Here is a 12,824-nt window from a genome sequence, read left to right as displayed (position 1 = left end):
TGTTGTGCAGATTTCCTGCAGATCAAGTTGAAGGCATACTTCGATGTAATAGTGCTGTTGAGATGAATTGTTGATTTTATAATTCTTGATAATCATTTTATAAAATTCTTGATTTCAAGTAACTTCAAGTCTCTCCTGCAGAAGAACAAAAGCTGATAGGGATTCTGTGAACCCTCACATTTCACTGGCACATAAACTGCACTTGGGAGAAGAACAGGCTTGAGACAGATTTATGACCAAGGTAAACATTCGCTCTAGGTTACAAGATGATATCATCGGGTCTCATGTGTACCGTGATAAGAGCCATGAACAGAAAACAGGCATTAGCTATACAAATAATAGACATTAGTTATAAGTGACCTGTTTCTTGATAAAAATCCTCATTAACCTATGACATAAAAAACTACTTGTGGAATGAAAGACAGAAATATTACTTTGAACAAATAATGAACTCATGGAGCCAAGAGATAGTTAAAATATGTTTAATCAGATGCAGTCTTTTTTAATTTTTATTTTTATTAATTAGTTTATTCACTTTGTATCCCACCTGTAGCTCCCTCCCTCCTCCCCTCCCAATCCTGCCCACCTTCCCTCTTCTCCATCTATGCCCCTTTCCCAGTCCACTGATAGGGGAGGTCTTCCTCCACTTCCTTCTGATCCTAGTCTATCAGGTCTCATCAGGAGTGGTTGCATTGTCTTCCTCTGTGGCCTGGTAAGGCTGCACCCCCCTGAGGGGGAGGTGATCAAAGAGCAGGCCAATCAGTTCATGTCAGAGACAGTCCCTCTTCCCATTACTATGGAACCCACTTAGAGAAGTTTGGCTGTAAGTCTCAGCATCTGCTTTGATACCCTGCTGGGTAGAGTCTTTCAGAGGCTCTCTGTGGTAGGCTCCTGTCCTGTTCCCTGTTTTCTCTCTCTTCTGATGTCCATCCTCTTTGCCTTTCTGAATGAAGATTGAACATCTTAGCCAGAGTCCTCCTCCTTGATTAGTTTCTTTAGGTGTACAGATTTTAGTATGTTTATTCTATATTATATGTCTAATATCCACTTATGAGTGAGTACATACCATGTGCTTTCTGCTTCTGGGATAACTCACTCAGGATGATTTTTTCCAGTTCCTACCATTTGCCTGCAAATTTCATGATTTCCTTGTTTTTTATTGCTGAGTAGTATTCCATTGTGTAAATGTACCACAATTTCTGTATCCATCCTCAACTGAGGGACATCTGGGTTGTTTCCAGCATCTCACTATTACAAATAAAGCTACTACAAACACGGTTGAGCAAATGTTCTGTTGTGTACTTGAGCATCTTTTGGATATATGCCTAGGAGTGGTATAGCTCGATCTTGAGGAAGCGCTATTCCTAATTATCTGCAGTTCTAATTTCATAAACCTAAACAAATATAATATTGAAAAAGTATATAGAGATTTTTTTTCCCAATTCCATCTTCATTCCTTTGCACATACTTTTACTCATCTAAGAATCCCTTTTCTCCTTTCTTCCTCCTTGTTGGGACTCATCATTTGTTAATGAAAGTCCTACCTCTGAAGCAGACAATGAAAATTAATGTATGTTTTTCTGATAACTATATAGACCAAAAGGCATGTCATATTGTTAAGATTTTCATCTGCATATTTTCTTGTTTCCTCAAAAAAATTGTAAATGACTTGAATAAAAAAACAAACAAACAAACATGTTACATTCCCTTTCTCTCCTAATTTTGTAACTTATTCTGTAAGTGAATTATATAAAACAAAAATCTTCGCTACTCTATCTTATTCTTTAAAGGAACGCCTGTCTCCGGTGTTTCCTGGTAGTAAGCCTCATGATCATCCAGCTGTTCGCGTACTTAGCTGCCGCACCATCAGCTGGGCTTCGGGATTCTTCTCTCTGCAGACTTGGAGCCTGAGTGGCTCCTAACAAATCTACTTAGCTCACAGAGCCAGCAGCCAGAAAATGCCTCAACCTTTAAGTGTTAATATGCAAATACTAGACTTCTCATATTCCTCAGACCAGTGCCTGTTTTTGCATCTTAGTGTTTACAGATGTTGGATAACAAGTTAATCATAGATATTCAATAAACAACACAGGAACAGAAATATTTCCAAAACAGACCATGAAGTCACTGTAACATTTGGAAATATAACTTTAATCTGTAGCTCTTCTATATTTTTCTTGTTGTTTTATTTTTTGTATTATTCAAATAATAAGCAGTAATTATAGAAAACATTCATTCAGAGGCCAGTGTGAGGCCTCAGAAGCAAGTGTTGGACATGGAGCCACGCCTCATGACCTCAGTGCCTTTCCTGAAATCCAACACGGAGGAGAAAACTGACACCCACAGAATGTCCTCTCATCTCCAAACATGAGTGTGTGCCCACACACATAGACAGATACGTAAACTTAGCAAGTTTTTTCAACAAGGAAACACTGACTTTGTAAAATAAAATTAAAAAGCCCATAATTACTTAAATTATACAATCCACATGTAACTACTACAAACATCAGGGAAGGACCTATGTATGTTTACTATTCAGTATCAGAATATCAAGCCAGAAAGAAGTAATAAGATTACTTATTGAGGGGTGCCTTAATATCTGTGTCAGTGATCTTTGCAATGTTGTTTTTTCAATTTTTGGCAATTATAAGCAACGACATGATAAATAAAATTCATCACAAATGTCCTCACTTAAACATATCCTTAGAATAAAATGCAGGAGGTAAGACCACCACTTTTAGAAACCACGCACAGTTTTACAGCCTGTAAGAAGCACACGGAACCACAAATGTTTATGCTGTTGGGCTTGACACAGTAGATCAGCAGATAAAGTGCTTGTTGGGAAAAATTTCTGACAAGTTAAATCTGCATGACCTCTGTAAAGATGGATGGAGTATACTGAAAGCTGAAAGTTGCCTTCTGCCTTGTGCATGTGTGTGGGTTCATGTTAACATTCAACATATGTGCATGTGCATGATACTCACTCATGCACTAATGAAACATTTAAACATTTGTTCTATTTTAGCATGCCTTCAAGAACTATGAGTTATATAAAACAACAAGCTGTTTCTTGGCTATATCATTTCTTTTTTTGTGGAGATATGCATTTTATTTTTATATGGTTATAATTAGAGTTATAATAAATTTATTATCCCACATTTCCACAGGATTTTTGGCTATTAATTTTTCTTTTAATTTATATTTTTATTTATAACAATTTATTCATTTTGTATACTAGCTGTAACCCCTTCCCTCAGGCCCCACCCAATCCTGCCCTCCCTTTCTCTTCTCCTCCTTTGCCCCTCTCCAATTCAATTCAGTGGCTAGTTCTTTGATCACCTCCCCCTGAGGGTGGAGGCAGCCTTACTAGGCCACAGAGGAAGACAATGTAGCCAGTCCTGATGAGACCTGATAGGGTAGGGTGAGATGGAAGAGGAGGAGGCTATATCATTTCGTAAAGAGTCACAGATATTAGAATATAACAAAATGAATGATACCATTGAAAAATACTCACATTCATTTTGAGAGGAGGTTTCATTTTGGAGAGGTCTGAATTCATAATATGGTATCTCATGCTTGAATATAGACGTAAGAACACTATCAAGCTCTTCAATGCTTTTCTGTTTCCAAATGAAAAAAGAAATTTAAAATTAGCTGATAGGATTCTCATGTTCCAGCAAATGGCCTCACACCTATGCACATATAGGTAGCACTAACTAGAGAGTGGGTTATTAAAAAAAAAAAAAGAAAGACATGAAGTAGGACATATTGGGGAGACATGAGACTTGGAGATAGAAATGGGGATCACATTTCACCATACATATGTACAAAAACAAGGAGAAAAAGACAAATGAAAAAAAAATAGCATCTACCCAAAAATTAGAGCGTTAGGTGGATGGTAGCATGATTCTAAGCGACGCTTTCATTCTCTCATATTTTTAACCATAGATTAGTTATGCACCTGGCCTCTATGAGTGATGCCTCTTAGTACAGTGGGTGGCAGTTAGTTCTAAAACCCATAACTAGCCAGAATACTGAGAATAGGTGATGCTGGAATAATAGGCCATAAGTGTAACAGCCCTGCCAAGGCTCAGGAAACATTGCAGTGTAGGAGCCAGAAGCCCGGAAGATGTGCAGAAAGGGATGCCTTCTGGATTTGACACACTTGTTGCACTCAAATCACTTCAGCTGTGAGTAGCTGCACAAGACTGATCCAGGCAATATTTCATCATAGATGGGGAAGGTGTTCATGGGGCCCAACCTCTCCCTGAGGGCAGCTAACAGTTGTTCATGGATGGAACATTATTTTCTTCAGTCATGACACCACTTATATTTATCCAGAAAAAGGGAGGAAAATTGGGGTGACTTATGGAGTTGTGGGTCCTCCCAGCCACATCGATTTACTTTTATTCAGGAAATCAAAAGCTATCTACAGCTATCTTCATATATTTCATGTCTAAACTCTCACATGACTACATTTAGTGATGATAGGTTAGAACCTGTCTTGTGGAACAGTGCATCTCCTAGCCTTCATCAAAGAATCTTCTTCTTGCAGTAGATGGTACCATGAAGACTCTCAACTGGTCAATGTACAAAGAATAATAGACGGGAAAGTTGTCTGTCCTAAAGGGGATATACATTTTACATCCTGTGCTGACTAGTTTTATGTCAACTTGACACAAGCTAAGCCATCAGAGAGGGGGTCACCACAACATGATAAAGGGTCACAGCATTAGGAAAGTTGAGAAGCATTGCTGAAGATGGTTAGGCAAAGTCTGTCTCTCTGTACACCTCCAAGAAGTGGTGTTTTGAATGGACAGGTCTTCAGTAAAAGAAGTATCATACTCTCCTTAGTCAGCTTAATTTTTCTAGCTTTTAAATTAACCATTTCCTAGCACCGTGACCATGAACACTGAAATAATCACTAAAACTCAAGGCAACTTAAGACTTATTTCAAATTTTGCATGTGTTTTTGCCGATTAGGTGTGTGTGGAGTCCTCCCTTAAATGATATGCAAATAATGACAGGAAAAATGTTTTGAAATCCTGCGGTTCTAGGTCTTATTTGTGAATCTTAGTAATATATAACTGATAGATGATATGAGAACACTGGTGAGTAACTGAGTGAAAGTCAGTAATGATCATTTGCTTGTCTCTTTCTGATGGATTTCTTAAATGTCATTGAAATGGAATCACTCCAACCTAGACGGGAGTCTGCCCAGCATCCTATGGAAATGGCTTCCCATGGTAGCTTTTCTCTGTTCAAACAAACACATCAGTCCATTTTCACTCCTAACATTTTAAGCTGAAAACACATAGCTTTTAAATATTTAGAATGTAAGTTTTGCTACTGTAATACAGACATGAAAAGGGACAATGGCTTCAACAAGACAGAGTCCAGTGCCTTTTAACCATAGAAACCACCAATTCCAGTCCAGAGTTAACATAGTGGCTTCCTGTGACTGGGGGTCTAGGCTTGTGCTAGAATAGGAGGCTTTACAGTTTTCTATTGTCTTTACAGTTAAAGACGGCTTGTCTATTGCTCCCAGGTTGGCCTTTCAATAGAACAGACAGTGGCTGGAAAGCATGACTCTCTGATACGGATGCTTCTAAATTTGCATGTGGCTGTTATGGACATGCCATGCCATTAAGTTTTACTTAGACCTATGACTATTTCCTGGCTTCAGAGAAGGAACTGTAATATTATCTGGTTGGACATGAAAGCTGTATCATAATATAATTAATGCTCTTAATGAGAAAACAGACTAGAATCTACAGGTCATTTTTATCATAATCATCAACTGAAGTATAAAGATGCTGACTTCCTAATTCTCATCTATTACCAATAAATTTGTCACAACTTATTACTAAGTATGTAGTGAATTAAGACAAGATTTTATTTTTAATTATTTAAGACCTTTATTAACAGGTGCTTGCAGCTTGTTGACTTTTTTGAAAAAATCAAATTGTAAACTTATTACAAATTAAAAATGAAGTTTAAAAAAAATGGCATGGCATGTCCATAACAGCCACATGCAAATTTAAATATGAAACAATTTAAAAACCATTAAAGGTGTATTGAGAAAAACCAATGCCCAGAGAACCCTAAACCACAAGATGGCAAAGAGACAAAAGCAGCCGATCCACCAGCTGAGAATTTGTCCGCTCCCGAGGCTGAGAATGTCAGGGCTGAGTAAACGCCGCCATCCGGTTTGGCCATCCAACAAGAAGAAATCAGTATGAAATTCCAGCAATAAGAATACTCGCTTATATAGACCTATCCGATATGATAAACATAATGAAATCTATACACCTAAAAAAGATAAACAAGAGAGCGGACATGGGGTAAGATGATCAATCCTCATTTAGAAAGGCAGATGGGATGTGCATTGAATGTATGACAGGAGTCTACTGAAGGCATCTGAAAGACTCTAACTAGCAGTGTTTTCAAAGCAGATACAATGACTTATAACCAAACCTTCGGCAGAGTACAGGGAATCATAGGAAAGAAGGGGAGTTAGTATGATGGGGAAAGGATAGGAGCTCCACAAGGACCAAATATATCTGGGCACAGGGTCTTTTCTGAGACTGACATTCAACCAAGGACCATGTATGGATATAACCTAGAACCTCTGCTCAGATGTAGCCCGTGGTAGTTCAGTAACCAATTGGTTTCCCATAGTGAGGGGAACAAGGACTATTTCTAACAGGAACTCAATGGCTGGCTCTTTGACCTTCCCACCCCTAAGGGAGGAGCAGTCCTGTTAGGCCACAGAGGAGGACTTTGCAGCCAGTCCTGAAGATACCTGATAAAACAGGATCAGATGAATGGGGAGGAGGTCGCCCCCTATCAGTGGACTTGGAAAGGGGCACGGTGGAGATGAGGGAGGGAGGGAGGGAGGGACTGGGAGGGAATGAGGAAGCAGGATACAGGTGAGATACAGAGTAAAATGTAACTGATAAGAAAAAAAAAAAGAAAATGTGGTCATTTATAGAGTTATAATTCAAATATTAAATTTTTATCTATACATTTATCACTTTAATGCTCCAGACAATTTTCCCTATAATTTCTTATTCACATGTTCTGACTTTTACTGAAGTATTTTCTACAAGTATAAAATAAAATTATCTGAAGATTCTAAAAAAAGAAATGAACAAAGACTGGAGCTGAAGACCTAAGTGCTTGCTTGCTTTTTGCCCGTTGACCAGATACACTAGAACCAGCTGCATTATCTATGCAGCATGGGGTTTTTATTATTTTTACCCAAAGATGTCTCTTTTTGGTAATGACAAAGGTGATTTTTAAGAAAAAAAAAAAAGAGACAAGATTTTAAATAAGTATTACATTAACATATTCAAAGAAGTATCTTTTGAGAATGGCTTATAAAATAACAGTGCAATTTCCTAAAGGAGTTTCTGCATTTATCTTTTGGCTTGTTTGGAGAGCTGTTTTCCAATCATGTGACAGCATTGGTCTTTGTACTTCTGTTCCTTCAATCATTTTCCTTGACCATTTCCTTGATGGTGTTACACTTCCTGCTTCCACTAGAAGTGTTAATATCTTACTTAGCCTCCTCTAATGTCAAAAAGTCTGTGCCTGTGTTAGAGCAGCTGTTGGAACATAGCTCTGATTATTTGGTGACTTGAGATTAGGAGGAGACACTTAATGTTCAGTTCACTGACCCTTTCATTCATTTGTCCAAGAAAGTACATATCAAGCAATCATATGCTTAGCAATATCTGTGGTTCTTCAGATAACACAAAAAGACAAATAGGCAATTTTGTGCTGTGGGGCCCTGAATATGACAGACATTAATTTGCAAAATAGTAAACATCTAGATGTCAAAGTTGGAGTACATCAGTTTTAGGAAAGGATACATTAGGAGATCAGGGAAAATGTCACCAAGCAAAATACACTGGAATATAAATTTTACAATGAACTAAGTGAGGATAGTGATTTCAGTAAAAGGAGTTGTGTAAAGGTGTTGCGACAGAGTACAGGACATGGTCCAAGAAACAAAATCCAATATACTAGATAGATAGAGGAAGAGTGAGATTAACTTGGAGAAAAAAGTAGGCTGAGTGTCAGCAAAGCTACATTGCTCTTGTAAAACATTCCGTGTGTGTGTGTGAGTTGGATATGTTTCTGCCTATCTGGGTGTATGCACGTGGAAGCTAGGGTTCACCATCAGTTATCTGCCTCATTGACCACCACCTGTCTTTTTCAGAAAGGGTCGCTCAGTGAATCTCGGAGATCATCAAGTTGGCAGACACCTCCCTTTCTTTCGTCTGTAAATTCTAGAAGAAGTCAGTCTGGATGTGGACTAGAGATGAGCAGAGAATGGAAAGTATGATGGTGGCAGCCATAGGAGGCTGATTAGTGGGTACACAAAAACACAGACTGAAGAGGTAAGTTCTGATGGCCACAGTGTAGTGCCCACAGCTAACCATAACCACCTACATGCTGTGTGGAGGACATTAGGAGAGGAGACTGTAGTATGCAAATGAGCAATGACACAGAGAGGTAAATGCTGATTTTATCAGTATGCGCTGGATACATGTTGGAATACCATATCATGCCAACTCAATGTATAAAATTATGACATTTTAATTTAACTAGAAGACATGGAGAGCCTCCACATGGTTTGCAGGTCAAACCTCTTTAAAAGAAAATTGTTCTAATCTAATAATCCAATATTTCATCTTTTAACATACATTTATGGAATATTTGAGTTTGAAGAAACCACAGAGAGCAAGTGTTCTAGATCATCCACTGGACACTGGAAAAAGTCCTTCAGCATGAAAGAAACCCATCTCCCGTAAAGTGTCTGATTGCCACTTTAAGAAGAAGCTACAACGCATGCCCGGGATCCATCCAAATCTCTCTATGGCCACGTTGCAACCACCCAAATAGAAATGATAATATGGAGCCATTCAGAAGACTGCTGAGATCTCAGGCATTTCTTCATGATATTTTCTTAAGAATCATAGGAGTGACAAGACAGCTTCTGCAAAGATGCTAAGTCAATAGCCAAGGGTACTAAGTCATGACCCGTTACTGTAATGAAAGATAAAGATAGATTGAGCACACTTTGTCCTCTGCCTGGTGAGCAGGAGGTTATTTTATATATGAGCCACAAAGTATTTTTAGGGGGTAGTTTCACTTCTCGCACTATCTCCTTTGCATACTTGGTCTATACTTTTTCACTAAGTTATTCAAATAGTATTAGAGAAAAAGCTGTCACTTGAGTTTTTCTCACATTCTTAAGTAATAAATACTAGTTGTGTCCCATACACAAAGAAGCAACTGTGTGCAAGACAGTGGTTTTTACAAAGATGAAAAACACAACCCATCATTTCACCAGGTATGTTGGGTGGCAGGAAGAGTAGTGCTAGAATATATTTTTGCATAATCAGAGCACACATCAGCCTAAAAAGAATACAGAAGTTTGAAGGATCATCCAGTGAAGAATACTCTAAGAGACAGTCCTGGAAAAAGACTTGGGACCCTGTATCACGTACATAGAAGGGAGTTTGAACATTCCTGTGACTTGAGACATTAAATGTTGGCTGCAAGTGAGCACTCAGGATAACGCTGGTCCTGCTCCCTGCATTTGTACCTTTCATCACAGGGGGCTGGTAAAAAGAGGAAGGTTTGTGTCAACATTTTGAGACAGGCAGGCGTCTAATGTAAAATTTAGAAAATTGCTAGAAAGAGAAGGGGGTTCCCAGAAGAGATCTTCAGAAGAAACACTTCTGAGCACAAGCTTAAAACTGGGTAAAGAAATTTCTCTTAAGGAAACTATTAGTACCCAGTGTTAGTTTTCCAAGCCAGGACCTTTCCTCACTCCATCCCTTCTGACTACAGTGTCAGTGATGATGTTCTCATCACTGAAACAAAATGGCTGAGAGAAATGACAAGGGGGAAAAGTTGATGTTGGCTCATCTCCTCAGAGGTTTCAGTTGATGGTCGGCTGGCTTTACCAGCCTGTACCAAGGCAGAGACACCATGGGAGAAAGGTGTGGCAGAAACCAGCTGCTGCCCTTGGTAGATTAGGTGCAGAGAGAGAGAGAGAGAGAGAGAAAGAGAGAGAGAGAGAGAGAGAGAGAGAGAGAGAGAGAGAAGATCATGGTCTAAGGACAAAATCTGTCCTTAAAGGATGCATCCTGGTAATCCAAAGTTCTTTGAAAGAACAAGATGATTAATAATTACTATATTCTTTAGCATTTGACCTAGTTTCACTTGTATACCTTATTTAGTGATTTCTTTAAAATGTTAACATTTTGCAGTTCCCAAGACACTTGTTTGAATAGGATGAAAGCCTCACAGGTTTTAATTATCTCAATTAAAGAGAAATTACAGTATTTCTACCTCCAATATTTGAATATTAATTATACCCCCAAACTAACTTTAGATTTTTAAAATTTGAATAGCTCATGCTCTCTGTTTTAAGTGATGCACCAGAAATTGAGTCTTTACTAGACTTTGTACTGTGATTTTATTATTTATCACTCTGGAAAAAAAAAAAAAGACGAACTGACTTAAGAAGTAGATCATTAAATTGAGGTAAATTGTTCTAAAACCTAATGGTCATCACTAAAACAAAACAAAATCAGGTCTTTCATTAAATCTTTATCAAAATGTATAGACTGGTCACATTAGTATGAGTTCCATAGTTTTTGAATGGCATATAAAGTCTGTTATTGTGAGTTCTAGGAAAAGTGAAAAATAAAACCTACAGATTTCTCATTAATTACTCTTTCCTCAAGCTAACACTGAGTTTAGGCTATTGTATGTCCAATGGCATTTAAATGGCTATAGAAGGATCTTGTTAATAATTTCAGGATTACTGAAATCATATCTGCCATTAAACCATGTGCAGAAATTCAAAGCAGTCTTTCCAGTATGCTGTTTCAGCCAAGCAGGCAGGGTATTGACGAATTCATACTTGTTAGTATATTTTCTTTCAAATAAACAATAATTATGGGTGAGTATGATTGCAATGTGTTTTGAGTTTTGAATAGAAGTATTCAGTGGGCCATTTGCAAAGTACACAAATTATTGAGTTTAGTGTCAGCATCATAAAAAGAAATAATCACTGTAGTTCTATAGAAACTCACCAAATAGGTTTGTACCCAACTTCCCTTAAAAGACACCAAATAAATGCCTTGGCAGTTCCTCCTCCATCAAATGTAGGATCTTTCTTACAGTGAGTTTGCAGATAATGTGTGCAGATATAGAGGAACCCCAGTCAATATGTAGTCTATGCTCTAGGGAAAGGAACTGAAGTACAGCTATTCTTTCTAGCCTCTGATAGAACGTGTGGGCTAGCCTAGGGCACAGTGAACTTGCACAGAGCCCAGTATACTTGCTTACCCCCCCCAAGTACTTTCTGGGCCCTGAGGTCAGGAGCAAAACCTCCACATCTCTCCCATTCAGGAACATGAACCCCGACTGTCATGTCTCTCTTTGCCAGGTGGAAGTTTGGTGTCTATAAGCTAGACTAGTTCTGCCTTTAGAGACTCAGTGCGCAGGCGGATCCTCCCAGCAAGGCTGCATCTAGTCTGTCTTCTTGCCACAGGCTCCTGGGCTTGGCGGATGGAAACTCTATGACACAGCCATAGTCCTTTCCTGCCTCTCATTTTAGACACAGGGTGAAATAATAAATCAGAGGTTTTATTTTTTTTCTAGTTTCCTAAAATCATCTTGTTTACTTTAAGCTAGAGAGGAAATCAACTGCACATTAGTTTATTCTAAAAAAAAAAATCTGTCCAGAAGTCAAATATTTAATTTTCACTATATACAAACTGCCTCCTGGCATTAAATCCAGTGCAGATATGTATTTGGAGAGTACGTTATTCTACTCCAGCTGGAGACAGAGAAAGCTGCATATCCCCTTTATTACATTCTAGTTATGAGTAGTGGAATTTTCGGCACAAGGTAGACTTGTCACAAGAAAATGAAGCAATCTGTATTTCAAGCTATTATGTTTGCACTTGTTTTGTGACTGCAAAATAGACATTTTGTCAAATGTCCTCGTATTTCCCAGTCTGAAAAATGGTATTTCACTCTCTGTCCTTTTCTAAGACATTTGTCTTTTCCATTGTTCTAAAATGTGCCACTCGTCAGGGAATATGCCAAAGAAGAAAGTGTAAAAGAAGTAAAGCCTCCAGTATAGGTCACATAAGGCTCATGGTGGTCTATCAACATCATGTCATTGGCAGTCAAACTGACCGAACCAACGCTCCCTTCCCTTCCACTCCGTCCTTGACCTTCTCTCTCCGCAAGACAATTAAGCAAGGTTTGTACTTCTAATTGTCAAGTAGCAAAAAGTTTTGTACTTCTTATAAAACATCAAATCTTATAAATGTTCTACTTCACATTAAAATATGTATTTCACTTTGATACTCCATGGACTAAATGCGTAAATGATACCTTTTCATAAAAAGCCAGATTTCTTCCTGTTAAAGGTGGGTCAAGTTTTTTTTTTTTTAAATGCAGAAATCAAACTAATGACTTAAGCTGTCTGAAAACTCTTCAAAATTCTTTCATATGTCCAATACTGATAGGAAAAAGTCCCAAGTATGGCCTCCCTCGAGGAGGCCAGCAATACATCATGAAATCCCCATCCCTGAGCAAGATTTTGCCACATGAGAGGAAAGATCTGGGCATTAGAGCCCTTTTTCACACCACACAGATGGTGTTAGTTTGTCTAGACTTCTTTTTAATTTGTTTGTTTGTATTTTTTATAAAGTTTCTCCATGTAACAGCTCTGGCTGTCCTGGAACTCACTCTGTCGACCAGGCTGGCCTCACACTCACTGA

The 12,824-nt window shown here is 38.3% G+C and overlaps 1 protein-coding gene across 3 annotated transcripts in view; it reads right to left on the bottom strand.

Annotated features, from left to right (window-relative positions):
- Bank1 (B cell scaffold protein with ankyrin repeats 1) overlaps positions 1 to 12,824 on the bottom strand; it is a 274,453-nt gene that overhangs the window by 179,857 nt on the left and 81,772 nt on the right. For all 3 annotated transcript variants that reach the window (XM_060392659.1, XM_060392660.1, XM_021656994.2), the window contains exon 6: positions 3,515 to 3,620. In XM_060392659.1, the coding sequence (XP_060248642.1) occupies positions 3,515 to 3,620 (106 nt within the window). The remainder of the gene's footprint in view (positions 1 to 3,514; positions 3,621 to 12,824) is intronic.

Source organism: Meriones unguiculatus, chromosome 10 (genome assembly GCF_030254825.1).
Source record: "Meriones unguiculatus strain TT.TT164.6M chromosome 10, Bangor_MerUng_6.1, whole genome shotgun sequence".
NCBI lineage: Eukaryota > Metazoa > Chordata > Mammalia > Rodentia > Muridae > Meriones > Meriones unguiculatus.
The sequence above is the reverse complement of the archived record's forward strand: the minus strand, read 5'-3'. Positions and strand labels throughout refer to the sequence as shown.